The sequence below is a fragment of the Trachurus trachurus genome (assembly GCF_905171665.1).
Source record: "Trachurus trachurus genome assembly, chromosome: 1".
Taxonomy (NCBI): domain Eukaryota; kingdom Metazoa; phylum Chordata; class Actinopteri; order Carangiformes; family Carangidae; genus Trachurus; species Trachurus trachurus.
In genome coordinates, this window is record NC_139891.1 from 17,206,062 (window position 1) to 17,226,003 (window position 19,942).

A 19,942-nucleotide genomic window follows, 5' to 3' on the forward strand; every position below is an offset into this window, starting at 1 on the left:
GTAAAATAACATCCAGTTGGTTTGCCGACGGCGTCACTCACGGCGTCATTCAGGTGTCTGACTGCACCTGAAGGCAACACCAGTGCCTCCGTCCTTCCTCACACTAGCTACACGGTGGTGACAGTTTTAACAGGCGCTGTCTGGAAAACTTTCTCCCCGAGCCGAGAAGCTCCGGCGGCCCGAGTTTGAGGTTACTTACAGCCACGGTGACACTGAACGTAAAACATGGCGATTCAACATGGCAGAGAAGGTTCGGTGAACCCCCCCCTGTATGTTTGTAACGACTTGTAACATCTCATTCTAAGGTACGAGAAAGCGCTCGTTTGTATGCGGGCGCGATTCCACTTCAGTGAAATACGTATTTATGAAAGCGATATTTGATTTTTGTCAATAAAAAGCCAATAAAGTCCCATACTGTCCCTTTAAGAACGAGGTCAAGCAGTAGGCTATTAAAACCATTGAACATTTTAATAACACAAAAGCTATCAAGACCTTGAACCTATGTGCTCTCTACAACATCTTTTTATAATGCAATCTGGAATCTGTAAAAAAAAAAAAAATGCCTTTATGTATGTAACCCCCTGGCGACAATCTTTGTTGTTGTATTGAATTGTATTGTTTTGCACAATTCTTAATGAAGTTGTAAAAAAAAAAAAAAAAAAAAAAAAGAGCTTCTCTTCCGCTTCCGCTGGACTCACCCGCCGCTGCTGCCCACGGCGTAGCCACACGGCGGCCATCTTGGGACGGGCAACTCTCTCCCTCAGAGCATTATATGGTGCATGTTCTGCTATAATGACCAGAACTTGCTCAGTTTTTGTCAGATTTCCAAACGGTTTGATTTTTTATGAACGTTTATGCAGTTATGATGCAGCATACTTTAAATCACGGATAATTTTAACCATGTACTTTTTTTTGTAAAAGTGACATTATAGTAACATTATGCAAATTGTTAAAGTAATAGCTACATGCTGATTTATTTTTCAGAGTTATGAATAGTTTTTTTTAGTGCAGAGGACAGGATCACCCACCTGAACTAATGCAAGTGTCTGTGCGAGTTGCCCGTCCCAATATGGCCGACTGTGAGCTACGCCTGCGTGTAGTCCGATCCACCCCCTTGCCTCTGATGTAAAACGAAAACAAGGAGAAGAAGAAGGTGGTGGTCGGTGCTGTGGAGGCTGGACTCCATACAGACCCATAGCGGACAGAGGGAGAGAGACAGAGAGGGAGAGAGAGAGGGGAAGGAGTAGGTCGGAGAATGGCGACTGTGCAGTGCCCAAGGTGCACGGTAGAAAGGAAGGGCTTTCGGCGGGAACTCGATTCGTGGCGACACACGTTGATACACTGCGTCGGTATGTGCAGTTTAATATTTTGTCAAGTAAAATAATATATTATATAATAATAAGTTGTGAAAACCACGAGCTGTGTCGGTCTGCTAGCCGATGTTAGCTCTGTGTTAGCCGGGCTAATAGCCTGGCTCCGTCGGTGTCCACAGCTCTGACGGGTTAAGTTAAGCTGGCAGGCTAGCTAATATTTACCAGCTGCCTAGCTGCTCCAGTTGGCTCTTTGTCCCTCCTGAGCTAGCTAGCTCCTTGCCGGTCCTAGCTCAGTCAGATAACATTAATGTTATATGACTCGGATGACATATACATCATTAAGGCGTATGGTTGAATTTGTAGCTGACGGAGCAGTCGTCGTCAGCGAGATTTGTTTGTTTGTTGACATATATGGTGGCTATGCTAATGCTGAGCTAAGTGTCTGTGCTAGCATTATAGCTGTTTCGTTACTTGGGGGAGGGGATTGGGGTCGTTGCTACGTTTATGTCAGTGCAATATGAGGAAAGTATACATCTTAGCGGTCTCGGATAACGATTTTCCGCACATCGTTTGCTAATTTGAAGACCTATTTTATGCAGCTGAAGACGGTTGCGTGAGGCTAGCTCACCTAAAGTCGTCTATAATCATTGTTCATAATGTCTAATCACAGTGACATTAATTTCAGAGCAGACGCAGACAAAGGGAGCATTAATCTACCTACCCAACCTGACTACGGTTAATGGAAAATGTTTATTGTTTGTGCTGACGTAGTGACTATGAGCACTTTTTTTTTTTTTTTTTTAGCATTGCAGGTGTAAACTTGTTGACAACTCGCTGCATTAGCGCACTTGAAAGTCAAAATATATGTTGTTGTTTTCCCCTATATAAAATTGGTAAAACAAAACATTGTACCCAAATAAGATCTAAAACAGACATGTCTTTTTAAATTGTCTTGCAGGGTTTGAAAGCATCCTGGAGGGAATCTATGGCCCAATGCTGATGAGAGACCTCAATGTATTTGATGGTGGGTTGTTGTATGTGCATTAAAACCTTATGAATGCTCTGTGCAACCGTAGACGTATTGTATATTATTTATTTTAAAAAACAATCATGCATTAGTCTGCCTCTCAAGCCATTCACAAATGCAATGTAGGGACTAGTCTTGAAGAAGCCGTACAAAACATTTAGTTGTAGCAACCTGTCTTACGTGATGCTTAGCGTCGCTTTCGGCAGGTAGAAGGATAATCGTTGCCAGTGGCGCATCATGTCAGCTGTTACTAATTAATGCTAATTCTGCCAGCAACTTGATGACCTAAATTAAACTTGCCGTTAGTTTGCTTTTGACACGCTGCTGTGAGCACTTGTCCAAGGTAGTTTGTGAGGGAAGAAGCTCCCAAATTCACTTTCATATCTTTTATTAATAATTAAATTAAAATCTAAATTTAGTTTAGAGTAATATTTACCTACCCAAATACTCCTTCCTCTATTATGGAAATCATTCAAAACATGTGTTATTTTTGTATTTAAATTATATATATATAAGTTATAGTTAAACAATAACTCTGATTATGAAAAAACTCTATCCAACTTGGACTGTTACAAAATGTTAGTACAGATACATAAATTATACATCTGACCATACAGCCATAATACAAACACAAGGACTAAAAAGATCATCTGTAATGCAACTAGATATCTACTTTAGTTCTGAAGACATGCATCACTTCAAGACAAGTCTCCTGTACCTCTACCACATGCCTTGTCTTTGTGTCTCTGTGGCACATTTCTCAAGTCCTACAATCAAATAACAACTTCATGTCACCAACTTCTTGAAAAAGTCCCCCCATGGAAATGTACCTCAGTTCTCTCTGTTCCATCTCCTGCTACCCACCCTTAAGTTCAAAAGGCAGATAAGCTATTTTATTTTTGACCAAATGTTTATGTTGTTGACTTATGGATAGTGGATATCATGAATACTGCAATAAATACCATGGGCTTGTTATTGAGGTATTGTAATATTGTGAGATTGTGATCTACTAGGGATGTAGATCCCTAGTGCTTAAAAAGAGCACAAAAATAGGGGGATGATACAGTTAATCTACAGTAAAACTAAACGTGGGGGAATAAATAAAGCATTTTTTGAATGAATATTTTTTATGTGGTGGCACTGTTGGCTTAGAAAAAACAAAAACAAGACAAATGTCACAAAAGTACACTTGCAAAATGGTGGCTGGTAAAAACATTGAGTGGCTGGTAGAATTTAGAATCCACCAGAAAAAGTTAATTTCCAATCCTGGACTCAACATAAAGGAAGTTTTTACAAAACAGCTGGTGAAAACGGCACTTGTGTAAAGAAATGTGTCCATGGCACCCTAACAGTTCTAGGTGAACAGGAATGACTTAAAAATAAGTTAATTTGCAGATACATGTGCTTATATTGCATTTATGGAACCGCTGATTTTAATGCAACTGAACCAATATACTTAGTACACAAATTTGTCTGTCGTAATAGTTGAGAATTTGATCTGTCCTCTCTTAGGTATTCTCAACATTAGGGCTATACTTTATCTGGGTTAATCACAGAAAATTGAGTCAACTTTGAAATGCCATGTATTGGATCACTGCAAATTTGTTGCATCAGAGCCTCAACATCTTCCCATACTTACATATAATAAGAATAACTTATTAAGCTTAGTTAACTTAAGCCAATAAATGAATAACTTGAATAACTTTACTCACTTGGTCAACTTTGTCACTGGGTCTCCACTATTTCTTTAAGCATTCAGAATACTATTACAGATGCCTAGCATTTGTTAGGCATCAGCTGTGAAAAACACAAAGTTTGCCTTATGTTGTCTCTTTCATTTGCAGCATTATACAACAACCAGAGATATTGAGAAAAACAGTACATTAGTATACAAAAGCAAAAAAAAAAACTTGCATTGTCTCATAATGAGAGGATATGATCGAACACACCTGTAAAAGTTTTCCAAGTTCTTTGTGTTAAATGTTAACCACTGTAAATTGTAAAACAAAAGTTCAAACTTTACTATGGTCTATTGTCAATATTTGTTGCTGTATAAAGGTTGGATCATGTGACTACCATATGACTACTTTATCGTTGATGCACTTTTATTTATCAATGCCTGGTTATAAGTATGAGTTGTGTCTTTTAGACTGTGAACCCGAAGAGATTGATGATTGGTCCCCAGAAGCAAGTTCCTCTAAGTGTTCATTCTGCAACCTTTCCCTCGACAAACTCAGTGTAAGAATTGCCAAGACTATTCAATCTAATATTTATTCATACTATATTCATTGTAGTAAAACCAGCAAATTAACTTTCTTGTTTGTTTTTTTCCCACCCTTTTAGGATCAAGTACCTGCATCCACGTCGCCCCTCTCCTCCCCCTCTGAATACTCTCCCTGTCAGGCTCCGAGCATTTCTGAGAGCAGCCAGTCAGCTCACAGGTTTCTCCAAGCTGTGTTTCACAGGAAAGGTGGGTCAGGTTCTTTTTCTGCTTTGTGGACCATGGCACAACCCTGTCAATTTATGATGCACAAAACGTCTGGCTGAGGTTGCTGTACTGTCAGCTTACTGCTTTTTGGTTGTCCTATCAAAATAGAAGAATTAGGGATAACATTAACAATACTCCAAATCATTGTGTTGGAAAAACAAAACAGGAAAGGTCTGCATTGATTTGTTAGGCGTTCTGGGTTGTGGGTCTCCCACAAATATTTTTGCCAGGTTTCAAAGTTTATCCATAGATACATTTTGGAATACAGTACAATTTCTTCCAAGTAGCAAATACTTTTTTTTGCATGTTGCTTTTGCATATTTGGACAGTGGACTCATTGCGAGACATCGCATATCCTTTCTGTGATGACTCTAACCCTAACCCACTTGTTGTGTTGGAAGTCAAATCATTTTATCTTCTGTCTGCAACTATGCCTTCTTTGTTAGATGTGCACTTGGGTTGTGATTCCAACATCCCTAAGGTTGCTCAAGAGCTGATGAAGAAGATGATACGTCAGTTTGCCATGGATTATGCATCTAAGTGTCAACTCCATACCAGTGCAAATGTTACCACAACAAGGACCTCATCACCTTCGTCAGACACATCAGACGCACCTCTGGACCTCACAGTGAGCCGAACTCAGGAGGAGAAAGAGTGTGAACCCGACCCTGGTAGGGAAAATATTATTTGTAATATTATTACACATTATGAATTCAAAGCCACGGCAGGTACCACAGCAATTCAACTCCTTAACAAACTTAAAATTTTTCCTGTGACAGATGGTGTACTCGACCTCTCCAACAGGAACTCTGCCAGCTCAGCAACTTCATCGTCATCATCTAATCACAAAGCCTCCGGGTAAGAGTTTTGTTATTCTGAAATTGTTAATGTCGATAACGTTCGTGGCATAATGCACAAGAAAGCCTAATAATTACTGTTGGTTCAAACTGGGGTTCCATAATAAATACAGTAGAAATTTAACATCATCTTGACATATTTGTTCAAACCCACTATCACTGAAATGTTACGTTGCATGTTCAAAAATCCCCGCTAGAAAAAAAAAATGGCATTGGTGGCCAGCATCAATATATTATGCAGTGTTATTGCAATTTTTGCCCAAACTGCTTGATTTAGTTCAACTAATTAACACATCTGCATACTCCTATGTGTGACAGTGCTTTAGGTTAGTTCATTGTTAGTAATTATGAAGAGTTAGCTTGTGTTTGGTGTTGTGGTTCTATGGGGTTGACTCTTTTATCTCTTGAGCGGTAACGTCACAGCAATGGCACCGTATTATAACATTTGCCAACAGCTCAGGATTGTACAATGAGGAGAACAATGCAGTACCTCACAACGATTTTACCTTTTTTTACTGATCCAGTTGTGAGTTTGATTATTCAACATTCAAGCATGTAGGATTCTCACTGAAGGATATCACAAAACTACAGGGGTTATATGTGAGCGCCAAAGTGACCCCAGCCATTCACAGACTGTCCCACCTGGACGTGAAGAGGCTTTGCCACGCACAAAGAATGTGTGTGCATGAGACACACAGCAGCAGTGTGTGTGAGGGCCCAGAAACAGACTGAAAACAGACAGACATGAAACTTAAGTCGCAGTGATGTTACCAACACAAGGCATAAAGGAGTGGACCCCTCGCTCTGCACCCCCCCTGTCCCCTATGCCAAACTCAAACCCCCTCCATCACCTCCATCCTGACCCTGCTGTTTGGTCCTCCCATCCCTAGGAGGCAGCACAGGCAGAGGGAGGAGTACATTGAAAGGAGCTGGGAGCTGTCTGAGGGGTTGCTGTCCAAGGCCTTGAAGGATATACGTTCAGGAAGGTTGCAGGAGCAGCGGGCTGCGTTGCTTTATGGAATACCTCTTCACACCCTGAGGCAAGGCCTGGAAAGCTGGGCTGAGGGAAGGGTTGGGATGTTGCCCCAGCTCGCACCAGGAAGCAGAGATTTCAGGGATGAAGTGACGTCGTACAATGTGATGTCATCAATGCTGGGTGGTGAAGCTCGTCTTGTTCTACAGAAGGTGGCGGCATGGGCAGAGCGGGCGGAAATTGGAGGAGCAGCAGAGGAGAATGGAGACTTCAGTTTCCCATCATCCTCTCTTACTTTTTATCAGCCACGTAGTCTACAGAAATCCCTCCCCCACTCATTTCCCCAACTCAGGGATGCTCTCCAGCCGCCATCAAGCCCCACTCCCAGTCTGGAACCACCCACACCCCTGCGTATTCCTCAGGTCCGTTCAATGTCTGACCATAACAGGTCACTTTCAGCTGAGAATTGCAGCATGGCTGAAAACCTACACCAACGTACCTCAACAACAGAGGGTACTGCCAGTTCATCGACAGCTGCTGCCAGACCTTCATCGCTCTTCAAACCCAGACCTCCTTTCTTATCTCATGGCTGCCCAGGCAGTGCCAACCAGTCACCTCATCGCCTGGGACCACGTGGGTCCTCACTGGATGATTCAGAGGAGGGGGCAGGTAGCAGGGATAAAGACAAACAACCAAGAAAGAAGCGAGGAAGATATCGCCAGTACGACCATGAACTGTTGGAGGAAGCCATCACTATGGTGATGGCAGGTCGCATGAGCGTTTCTAAGGCCCAGGGGGTTTATGGGGTGCCCCATAGCACACTGGAATATAAAGTCAAAGAGCGCACTGGAACACTGAAGAACCCACCTAAGAAGAAATCTGCCAACTTTTGTTCATCCAATTCCAACTTGTCTGGGTCTGGTGCCATGACCAGTCCAACAAACTCAGGGACTCTCACCTCAGCTGCTGACACAAAGAGGTTCTAGACCACAAAAAGCCTCCAAAACTCCTCAACACTTGAACTCATCACCTCTTACAAGACACATGTTTTCTGAAGACACTCGTTAAAACACAACACATGCCTTTACAAAAATATATGGATATTATTATTCAGGTCTTTTGACAATGTGTCTGTAATGTGATAGTCATACTTTTAGCTGTGTTTCTCCAGCTTAGTCCTGGGCTTTAATTAAAGCAGCTATGAGGTGCAGCATTTGTCAAGAGCTCATTGCAGCTGTAATTCACAGGAGCTGTTCAACTCAACACACTCCTGAGAGCTTCTTACATTTCAGAAGGATATGTCTTGGATTTTTTTTAATCTGTTTACTAACTAATAACATGAAAAGACCAAAACTAAAAATAAATTTTATCCTGATATTGTATGTGAGGCCAAAGCCTGATATATCGAAATCCACAGCATCCATGTGTGTCAGGCATACTCACTGTTTTGTCATTTTGACTTTGCTTGACTGCATACTCAGCTTGACTGAATCTAATGCAAATCATACGGGTGTATATTCAATTATTTTTTATATATGACAGTTTTAGATGACAGTGGACTTAAATGTAAAATCAAGTGATGAAAGTGATAAAAAAAGAAAGAAAAAGAATCAGCCACAATTAATCATTCTTGTCAAGAATATGACAAAAAAGACAAATGCAAAATATACTTTGACTTAGGTCAAACTGGGCTAATAAACTAGCACTTCAAATTTGTAATTTTTTGTTTTCAGAATATTACGCTGGGAATTTTTCAACAATTTTAGACGTTTGATAGACCAAATGATTAATCAAATTATATGGAGAGTACCTCATTATGAAATAGTAGTTGCGGCCCTACTTATCAGGAAAATCCATTGCTGGTTTTGGTCTTGTCAGGGGATTTGTTGGTAATAATAGGACATATTGACACAGGCATTATCCTTTAAAGATATCCAGGAAGTTCTCTCATGTTAGTATGAATCCATTTTTCTTCAAGGAGAAAAATGATAATGATTGTTGTACACCAGATTGCCCAAGACCAAGTATGAGAAATACAGTTGTGGACCTCTTAAAGCTAAGAAATTAAGTGTGACTCTCATGTTTGCTAGCTGTTAGGTTATTAGGTTATTCAGGTTTGACTCAATTCTTAAAGCTCCTTGTGAATGGAGTGATGATGATTGTCATTTGCAGCTTTCTATCTCTCCCTGGGTATCTTACCTGGGCTACAGAAGTGACTTAGAGCCATTATAACAGATTAAAAACTCATTGCTATTGGAAGGAGACCTCTACAAACAGGGAGATTGTACAGTATAAACTGCTGTGGTGGCTACATCTTCATTATGAGTTTCTGTTGAAGAGATTAGCTTATGAAAGCCATTTTTGTGTCCACAGTTTTCTGCTCTATTTGTGCAAGCTAGTCTGAACATTGTATCAAGCATAGTTGGAATGCCATTGTGCAGCATGTTTTTAAATGTGCACTGATAAGCTTGGGAAATGTATGTTGTTGTGTATGTGTACTGTTTGTGAAAGATGTTGTTTTATTATCACATATTTACTAATTCTGCTACTGTAGCTGTATTACTGTAAACCTCATACATGACTGCTGCTTGAAACTTAAATTTACGGGACTGTTGCCCAGGCACTAAGAAGCGTAGCTACAACAAAAGACCTAATTTTAACAAATGCGATTCCAAGGTGATATGCATTGCAATGTGTAAAGCCTTAACGACAGATAGTGTTTAATGGCTTGATAGAGATAATTGTCATTAATGGTTGATTTTGTAGACTACTCAACATTGGTAAAAAGCTGGCATTGTGTCAGTGACTTGATTTAGAGGAAGGCTCACAGGCTTCTTTGTCTTCGTCTGGTTAAATGCTAAACACTCATACCTGCCTCTGAGATGGTTTATCAACAGTGCTACTACCAAAGCAGCAGTTCAGGGTTACCCACACAAAGCTGCTTCAGTTTGTTTTGCTGTGATGTCAGCCTGCCTCTGTCTGTCTTATGTCTTTCTCTCTGTATTTCTAACCTCGTTGCCACATATACCTCTGAACTTTATCTGCCTATTGCCCAGTCAGGTTTCACATCAAAGCCTCTGTGTTATGATACTGAATATGCTGGGGTATGAGCTCTTATTAGCTTAGGGATGCTTATGAGCTCTTTGTCTCAAGGAAAAACACCCAAGTGTAAATATATTGCCATCAACAACACTTCAAGTAAATTAGTATATAGTCAATCAGCCATTTAGTGGTGTGAAATAATAAAAAAACAATTGTTTTGAAATGGTTTAAATTTTGCCCCGTGGCATTTACAAGAGATTTGCAATGATTTTAACTAAGTGTTTATGCTGTTGTTTTCTATGTGTCATTTGTAATTTAAAGCTTATTGTAATGCAGTTTAGTTTTTTAAACATTTTGGTCAGATTGCTCAGCATTTAGACCTTTCTTTCTAACTCTGGCAAAATAGAAATACTGATGTCTCTGCTCCTGAATGTCTCTGCTCATAAAAGTACACAGTGCCTGTGTCTGGGGCACCAGCATAGTGCAGTATGATGTCTCTACTCTGGGAATTATCTGCTATTTATGTCCAAGGGCCAGTTTGTATACAAGCCTTAACACCTCTCAAGAAATAGAAAGCATAACAATTTCATTGCGCAAGTTAAATTGTTGTATATTCTGTGGGCTTGTTTTCAAATTGAGCTTGAGGGTTTTATTTTTTTGACTGAGCTGCTGGCAAACCTTTCAAACAACTTAACATAAATCTGCTATTTATGCATCAATCAATTATTGCACTATGATTTATAAGAAACATTTTTATTGTAGAAACCGGTTTTGTGTTTTGCTGCATACTTATTTATTGATTGTGCTTCAGAACTGTGATTTCACTAGTTTAATCGTTGTAGTTCTTGATTTTGTAATGGGGCACTTTGATGCAATGTGAAATGTGTATTGCTATAACTGCATGAACGCTCTTAAATGTTAGCTGATATAATTTATTCTGTCTTGAAGTGACACCCCTGCGTATTGTGGTTGTCTGGTGCTTATGTTAAGAATTATTTAAGGGATTAAAAAAAAAAAATTATAATGTGGTTATCGTAACAAACTTAACAGTAACACTACAAAATGTAACACTCTGACTGCGTCTGACCCTGTGTAACCCTGATATGGTCTAGGCACATACAGCACTTAAATACCAGGAAATACTATCGTATATGAATTACTTCCAAAGTTTTCATGTTATTTAAATCAGTGACTTTTACTGTAAAATGTATCGCTCACAAGACCTGATAACTGTTTGTTGACTTGAACATTAGAGGGTCTTTTGAGCTGTTAGTTTGTTGGTGAAAGTGCTGTTGAAAAGAACATTTTGGTTTGAGCGTTTCTACAATCATTCCTTCTGCTTTTAGCAGAATGTTATCATTTGCCTTCAGCAACTCATCAATAAAACAGTTCTCTAATCAGTTACCTGTCATCATTTAACTAATATAATGGTTTCTTTCAGGGTCTTGCAGATGATAAATAGTTTACTGGCGCCGTTCTCACTTACTTACAACTCAGGGTAAATAATGATTCTTTTTAGAGCACTCTAGTTTATTACTTGTGGGGATTGTAGATTGTTTGATTGCTGCTTTAACATTTATTGTTACTTCTTCACCAGATATCGACCTTGTCTTCTCATGCTTAGTTTTTAGATTAGGACAGTTATATTCTGATGATACAAGGAAATGCAGACAAAGTGAGCTGCAGTTGGCATATGATGCAGGCTACAGCAGCTAGCTTTTACTCGGCAATAAAAAAAAGGGCAGGACTGCCGTGTTTGCCTCATAAAAAGACCCCAGTATTACAGTACATTTACACAGGTGGTTACTGTGTGAGTACTTGTGTGTTTCTAATTTGACATTGATTCTGCTGTGAATTAAACTTCCTCTTCCTCATTTTTGCCTCTAGCTCCCTTCCACCACCATTTTCAGAAGAGCTGGGAGACTCGGGACAGCGAGAAAATAAGTGCCGTCAGAGCTCTGCGTTGGATTCCATTCTCCATTCACTCTGCCCACCACACGGCTCCCTACTCTACCAGATCCTGAAGCTGGCACACCAAGAAGAAGTGCTGTGTTTGTGTAATCACAAACCTGCAGGTCAAACTGGATCTTACTGCTGTCACAGTGCTGAGAACACACAGGATGATGCTACCCCTCATGCAGTCGCACTTAGTGAATGTAAAGCCCATGACAACAGTTCATACTCCCCTTTAATGGATTGTGACCAACATGGTGATGACAGTACAGTGTACCATCCAGGAGACTCCAAGTCCAATTGTAGCATTCATCTCTGCCCTTCAAAAGACTGTAAAACTGAAGATTCAAGTTCAAGCTACTGTTGTATGCAGAGGTGCAGGGTGGAAACCTACTCAGTTCTGTGCCCCAAAAGGCTGCAGTGCACTTCCTGCCAAAGCCTGGCTTTAGATCGTACAAACATGGTGTGTTCATTTGCATCCTCTCCTTCCCTATCCAAGTCTCCTTCACTGTGCAATCCCCCCTCTAGTGTGTGCCCTTCCTCATCGATCTGCTGTACCCAACACTCCCCCCACCCATGTCCTTGTTATTCAAACCATGCCTGTCTAAAAGAGGTCAAAAACAAAATAGAAAGAGGGTTTGTAGAAGGGGATCCTCCTGTCCTGAAAAGAGAGCAGAGCCCCTCTCCTCCTCCTCTTTCCCCTATCCCCACCGATGTCAGTAAGAAAACAGATGAAAAGCCACCCTCCCTACTTCACCATAGACAAGAGGAGGAAACTAACCGAATCATAAGAAATGGTCCTGTGAATCCAAGCCACCATGAAGATACAGCAAAGGAGCAAGAGGAGCTACAGGGTAGGACCCTAATAAGTTGTGAGGCTGAGCAAAACCCTAGTGGGACTTTGCTGCAGGATGTTGTAAATCGCTTCAGTGAGAAACTGGAGACAATCAAACCTCTAGAAAGGGACCCTCCAGTTTCCACTGTCATTAATGTTTCTGAAAAAGAGCAAGTGCTGTCTTCTTCAACCAGTCAGAACCCACGGTTTCATGCTGATGCTCATCTGACTGAAATAATCACCAAAGTGCTTCACAAAGACAGTGGTAGTGACTACAATCTGAGTGAGCTTTTCAATCGCCATGATAGCAAAGAGCCCAAGTCACCTAATACCCGTGCCAGACGTCGCCAGGAAGTCCTTGCTGCTATAGCAAAACCTGCTGATAACTCCTCAACCAGAAGGCATACCTTACAAATCAAACGGGAGTTTGCCATGCTTGATGTGTCCTGCAGTAGGAGAAAAGTGTCACCAGCAAAGAGGGCAAGATTGATAAATGGGAATATTACTGTAACTACATCATGTACTTCATCTGATTCAAACCTAGGTAAAGGGGAGTCCAAAAGCGAAATGGAGGAAGATGCAAAAATTCTCAAGAATCACAGAGTTGGGCAGGGACCACTGAACATGCTCTCTACAGAAAGTGATAAAGATGAAGTTAAAGATAAGATACAGACCATTATAGTAACAGAAGATGTTCAAATCCTTAAGACAGAGGAGAAAGAGAGAGAAATATCCCATGAAGAAAAAGATGTTACTCTTTCAAGCACTGAAATGCCCAAACCTGAGCTGCAGAGCAAGTTTGGAAAACATGGCTCTAAAGGTGACAGTTCACAAACACAGGTAATAACAGTGACAGCACAACAGGGTGGCATGCCCTGTAAAAAAGATAAGTTAAGCTGTGGAATTGATAAAGATGAAGAGGGCCAAGCAGGTGAAAGCTCTGACAGTGACAATATAACCAGTAATGATAAGAATTGTCATAAACCTACTAGGGAGAGGCAGAAAAATCAATCAAACTCCAAGGATGCAAGGAAATCCAGGAGAACGATAGTCCCTCCACAGCGTTTCTCCTCCTATGTCACAGAACCCAGGAAGATGTTCTTTGTTGCATGTTTCTCTGATAGCATCTTTAACCAGCGAGCACAAAAGGACAAGGATTTGACATCTAGCACCTTGGATGCTGAATTCAAAGACCCAGATCCAAATGACATCCAGCTTGAATCAAGAAATGAAGCCCCACTGTCACCACCTGAGCTCACAGGGAAGCCTGCTTTTCAGTATCCACAGAGAGAACAATGTGAAGCATCTTACAAAGTGTCAAAAACAGTAGCTGCTAAAGAGAGCTCAAACATTAGGACAGATGATGAGGACTGTATTGCCAAGCCTTTTGGAAGGCTACGACCATCTCCAAAAACACCACAAGTCTCAAAGGCAGCTTCAAGAATGCCCAGAAACTCATCAGATAGGAATGTCACCATTAAGTTGGAAGGTTCTTCCCAACCTCCCAACTCAGAGGTCCAGTACACTAGTCCAATTAAGCTCATGTTTGTATCACCAGTAAAGGATAAGGAAGGAGTCAGATATAGTCTCAAATCAGCAGGCTCTGGTTCTAGCTCACAAGCAGAAGCATCCTTTGACCCATGTGAAGTGTCTTCATGGTCAGGGACACCTGAAAAACCCAGAAGCCAGAGCATTCAGTCTCTTACTTCAAAAGTAAAATCAGTTTCTTCTTTTAAGGCTGCTACCTCATCTGCAAAATCTGCCTGTTCACCAGCCAAGTCTGCATCATCAACACTCAAGCCAGCTTCTTCGCCAGCCAAGTCTGCATCCTCAACGCCGAGGTCAGCTTCTTCGCCAGGCAAGTCGGCTTCATCCCCAGGCAAGTCGACTTCCTCGCCAGGCAAGTCGGCTACCTCGCCAGGCAAGTCGGCTTCATCCCCAGGCAAGTCGGCTTCATCCCCAGGCAAGTCGGCTTCCTCACCAGGCAAGTCGGCTTCATCCCCAGGCAAGTCGGCTTCCTCGCCAGGCAAGTCGGCTTCATCCCCAGGCAAGTCGGCTTCCTCACCTGGCAAGTCGGCTTCATCCCCAGGCAAGTCGTCGTCCTCGCCAGGCAAGTCAGCTTCCTCGCCGGGCAAGTCGGCTTCCTCCCCAGGAAAGTTGGCTTTATCCCCAGGGAAGTCGGTATTCTTCCCAGGGAAGTCTGCATCTCCACTATCCAAGTCACCCAGGTCAGCTTCCTCATCACCTAAATTAGGTTCCAGAAGATCAGGAGAAGGTACTCCCACTAAGCGTGGTGCTGGAACTGAGAACCAGAGGTCCCCATGTAACTTGTCTTTTCATGAATCCACTCCTCCAAAGAGGCGTCCAGGCCGGCCAAAGAAGATGGGACCACAGCTGGAGAAAAAAGTGAAGAGGCCAATCGGTCGACCACGCAAGCAGAAGGCTATGGATTCAGTAATTGGGGAGAAAACAGTAGGTGGAAAAACTGTTTTAGAATCTGACACTGAGGAAAATGTAAACAAGAACCTCAAAATAACTGTTGTGTATGGCCGTTCGAGGAGAAACAAACGAATGGTGTCTGAGGGCTTTGACCAGCTACAAACAGAAATCCATAATGCTTGGCAAGCTGCGGGCCTTAAAAGTGACTTGGGCATTTTAATGCATAACTCTAAGACCAGCTCAGGTAGTATTGAAACCACCTCAACAGAATTGTCAGAGGAGTTAAGTTTTGTTAGCCCTGTGAAAGAGTCTGCCCCTCAGTTTAGCAGTAACATCAAATGTCAGAAGCGAGATGATTCTGCACCCTCAAGGAAACCAGGTAGACCAGCAAAAGTTAAGATCTCTGGAATCTCAGTCACAGTAACCACAGTGTCTCCTCGGCAACGCAAAATTCAGATAAATAAGGATACTCGTCAGTCCTCGGAAACACAAATTCATAAGCAAGTACCTTTGCTAGAAGTCAAATCTTCCAAAGAGCCCTGGACAATCAGTCATCGGCCAACAAATAGAGGCAGTCCAACTGAAAAGGGAATAGAATCCAAGCATGAAGGTAAAGAACCAAATCAGGCTGTGGCAGTGCGTCACTCAATGAGGGTGAGGAAGCCCTCAATCCACTTTCTGCATGCTGTTGCAACCTCCACTTCTAGATCATACAGCCACAGTAATGCTCTGCTACGGCGCTCTAAACAAGTCCTGCTGAACAAGGCCAACAATGAAAGGAGGAAAGAGGAGCAACAGAGCAGTATAGAAACATCTGGTGAAAAAAGACAGCACTTTGGTCAGGACAAGGGGAAGAACATCTCTCAGGACCTGAGCAGAATGGCAGGGGTATCTGTAGACTCAATTTTTACCCAGAAAGAGACACTAAGATGGTGGGCAGCATCAGCCGAGGAGAAGACAATGAACCAGGAGTTTGCCAGGCGTATACGACATGTCTCTGACACCTGGGTCTCAGACACAGTGGAGAACCAAGGAAAAGAAATAGATTTTAATTCTACATTGAGTACTAAAGGAGACTACTCATTTACCAGGAAGTCAAAACATTCTTCTGTGGTTCGAACACTGTTTGATTGTCCTCCTAATAAACCAAGGTCTTGTAGCATGCAGCAGCTCTGCTCCTGGTTTATGCAGACTACAGAGACACAGTCTCTGGCTATTGTCAAGAAGGCATGCTCCCGCAATCCTTATGAACTTACGCACTTCCCTCGCACAGCCAATAAAAACAGTGTTTGCCCCAGCCCTCAGGCAGAGCGACTCCGCAAACATATCAAGAAGTTTGCCAAAATTGTGCCAAAAAGTCCTTTGCAACATCAACAAGCTCAAAGAGGATTGATGAAGAGGAATAAGGCACCTCTACCAACACATAATATTAGGCGACAACTTTTCACTCCCAGGTTTACAACAGGCAGGCTCAATCAAGGAGTCCAATGGTGGCGAAACAAAGCATTCAGAAAATACCAGGCCACTCTTTTTAGAGCAAAGACAAGGTTCCTAACCCGAAAAGAAAGGGAAAGGTGGCAAAAGAGACAGAGGAATAAGAAAAACACAAAAGTGGCTACAAGTTCTTTAAATGGACATGCAACTGGACTACAACAAAAACATAAATCATTACATAGATCAGTGGAAGATCAGTTATTTGACTGTTTGGAGAACAGTTCTGCAACCTGTTCTGTTGACCAAACTCAGGAGCCTGTGGATGTACCCAAAGAGCAGAACCTCTGCTCGAAAGCCTGGAGTCCCGAGACACTGAAAGAATGCAGAGTGTTTCTGAGGAAGATCAACTCTCCAGACAATGAATCAACTGAAGAAGAGTGGGACTCCTGTACTGTGACACTGGATGATGGGTCACCCTCTGCATACCTATTTGCAGCAAGGGAAAGAGAACTGGTAGGAGTTGTTAAAGCTGTGAAAACTGAAAGGAAAACGAGCATGAATAGGAGGACTACCTCCAGAGACTTGGCAGGTTCTGCACCTAAATCAGTCCAGGAGCAGGATGAAATGCCAGTGGGGAGGAAGAAAGGCAAATACAAAAGTCCTGGGGTTGTGTCTGCTGAATCGCCACAACTGCCACCAGCGAAAATGTTGAGACAATCGCGCATGAGGGGCCTGACCGGGCCAAGATGGTGTGACTTTGTATTTGGTAACTATCTTGAACATTTATTGAATATTACAAAAGACACATTTATCAAGCTTCTGTTATTATTTACCACAAACTCAACTTGTGCACTCTTTCTTTTCTGACAGAGAACTAAAATGAAGCATGAAGCCTCCTCCTTCCTGGGAAAGGGACTGTGGTTTATCGTGGTGCCTTTGGACATTGAGCTGACCACGTAGACTGACCATCCCACTATGGTTCAGTCTTACACTCAGCAATTATGTAGCAGTCTAACTTAACAAAAGCTTGATGTTGCACTATTTTTATCCATGATATGTATGTACAGATTTTTTTTTTTTTGTCAACTTGCCTCTGTCTTTCCGAATGTGTTTAGTACATTAATCATTACAAAGTTTTTATCTGATAAGTGCTTATACAGTGAGTCCTGTCAGAGTGGCTGTATTGGAAGGAAAGACTTGACTGCATTAAGACAGTGCCACCACCCTAATTTAATCATTTGCTTTGCATTTTGGGTTTTAAAAACTTGCATTGAAATGTAGTGTCATTCTCTAGAGCCAAGCCTTGTTTGCTACAGTCACTTCTGTCATAAGCCGGTAGCCAAAAACATACTTTAAATGAAGGAATCTTTTACTCCCCCTCATCAGTATGTTTATAGATCCTCTAAAGTGATGTACTAAACTAATTGGCCATTAGTCTGTACTAACACCAAATATTTTATGCGTTATGTCTTTTACAATATTTTTAAGCACCAAATCAACATTAGCACAATTGTAAATGTCCTAAATGACAACATATCCAGCCCCAACAAACCACAAAATCCAGTGGTATGTGTGAAGCAATGAAGAAAGTGGCATTATGGAGTTGTAGAGAGGATATTATGGTTCATCATTTGGTTTGTGGGATCTGACTTATTTAAACTCACCGTTATGTGATGTCTTCTTTTCACCCAAAGCATATATTGTATGTCGTCAGTGTCAGATCTACTTCTTGCACTATTCATCTGAGATTATTAATCCCACTACACGTATTCCTCCCCCACATTTTGCACATCCCATGTCCCACTACCATCCCCTACTGTAAAACTAGAGAATCTATTTGGTGCAATACAAACCCAGATGATTTATCAGTATGTAGTAATTATTTTATTGCTGACAGACGAATGGATGTACACAAGTACCAATGGCCTGGGATGTTACTTTGGTTGTTTCCATAGCCATGTAATGTGATCTTAAAGGATATTTCTATACAAACAGTTTTTTTCCCACCTGCTATAGGCTCCTCAGTCAAGGAGAAAAATAACAGCTCATTCAATGTTATAATAGAAATCATTTTATCATGAACATACTAGCATTATTTACTGTTAAAACACAGGTGGGAAATATGTTGCTGTTGAGGTTTCCCTAGAGCTCCTGTTGTGTTTCTCAAGTTGCAGCAAGAGATGCCTACCTCCGCTGGGGCTCAGCTGGGCCTACTGCTCTTTTGCTTATCAACCATGTGATAGACATGGCCAGAGAGTCCATCGGTTAACACTAATATTGGATTGATGTTGGATCCAAGATGTCTGGCTGTAGGTCAAAACTTAAACCTGTAGTGTGTATTGTGTGCCTGATTACCCTTGTATGTATGTCACTATGGTTGCCATTTCAACAGTAAGGAGGTGGGGTGGCCCAGTATTGTGATGAATAACCCTAAGTCCTCTGTTGAAGAACCTGGTGCTAAATATCTGTTGTATATTTTCATGTGTTTTTATACTGTCCATTACAGATGCAACAAATAGGTGTCTGTGATTGGAACAATAAAGAGTCTTTTGAAATAATAACCGAGTACTGTGAAGACACTGCAATGAAACAAATCCAACTCCTGGTTTTCACAGTAGAGCATTCTGATCTCACTATTGTAGGTCACCACCCAACCCATCAATTTAAAGGAATAGTTCACCAAAAAATGAAATTCAGTCATTGTTGACTCACCCTCATGCTGATGAATACTCCGGAGTAATTTTTTATTCCTCAAAGTGCATCTGGAGAGTCCGAGAGGGGCGTTCAAAACTTTATATGAGAGTAATAGGGCCGACACAAAAGCCCTGTAATATTCCTCCTTACTCCTCATCCGCTGCAATCCAAGTGTCCTGAAAGGGATATAGTCCATAGTTTCCTTGAAACGTCATTTAGGACATTTTACAACCTAAACAGTCCTGTATTGAATTTGCCTGAGGCAGGCTCTCACGTTCACGCATGCATCGTGCCTGACACAAACAGGTCTATAAAACTACACAAAAACCTTGAAATATTCCTCCATACTGCTCGGTCACGGCAATCCAAGTGTCCTGAAGGGATACAGTCCAGAGTCTACTCGAAACAACGTCATTTAGGCAAGTCCGGTCACGTCCGTGTGCATCGTGTGAACGCGAGAGCGCACACCAGGCAAATTCAATACAGGACTGTTTAGGCTGTAAAAATGTCCTAAATGAGGTCGTTTCGAGTAAACTCTGGACTATATCCCTTCAGGACACTTGGATTGCAGCAGACGAGGAGCATGGAGGAATATTACAGGGTTTTTGTGTAGTTTTATGGACGTTTTTGTGTGGGCGCTATTACTCTCATATAAAGTTTTGAACACCCCTCCCGGGTCTCCAAGATGCATTTTGAAGAATAAAAAACTACTCCGGACTATTCATCAACATGAGGGTGAGTCAACAACGACTGAATTTAATTTTTTTGGTGAACTATACCTTTAATATTGACAAATGAGTGGTGTCTGGTGTCTACACAGAACCCAAAAGATGGGGGCCACTGATGTGATAATGAAGTAGGCAGGTTTTCCACATTTTATTTATTCA

General features: G+C 41.6%; 1 protein-coding gene across 2 annotated transcripts; it reads left to right on the forward strand.

Annotated features, from left to right (window-relative positions):
- The first annotated feature begins 1,222 nt into the window (after positions 1-1,222).
- On the forward strand, positions 1,223-18,842 carry lcorl (ligand dependent nuclear receptor corepressor-like). Of its 2 annotated transcripts, XM_083984620.1 has the most exons (8): positions 1,223-1,349; positions 2,272-2,337; positions 4,490-4,578; positions 4,684-4,810; positions 5,275-5,499; positions 5,608-5,686; positions 11,588-17,127; positions 17,232-18,842. In XM_083984620.1, the coding sequence occupies exons 1-8, from the start codon at positions 1,256-1,258 to the stop codon at positions 17,237-17,239; spliced, it is 6,228 nt and encodes a 2,075-aa protein (XP_083840746.1). In that variant the 5' UTR covers positions 1,223-1,255; the 3' UTR covers positions 17,240-18,842. The 2 variants fall into 2 exon arrangements, with proteins under 2 accessions (XP_083840746.1, XP_083840747.1); XM_083984621.1 differs by lacking the exons at positions 11,588-17,127; positions 17,232-18,842 and adding an exon at positions 6,576-10,830.
- The last annotated feature ends 1,100 nt before the right edge of the window (positions 18,843-19,942 follow it).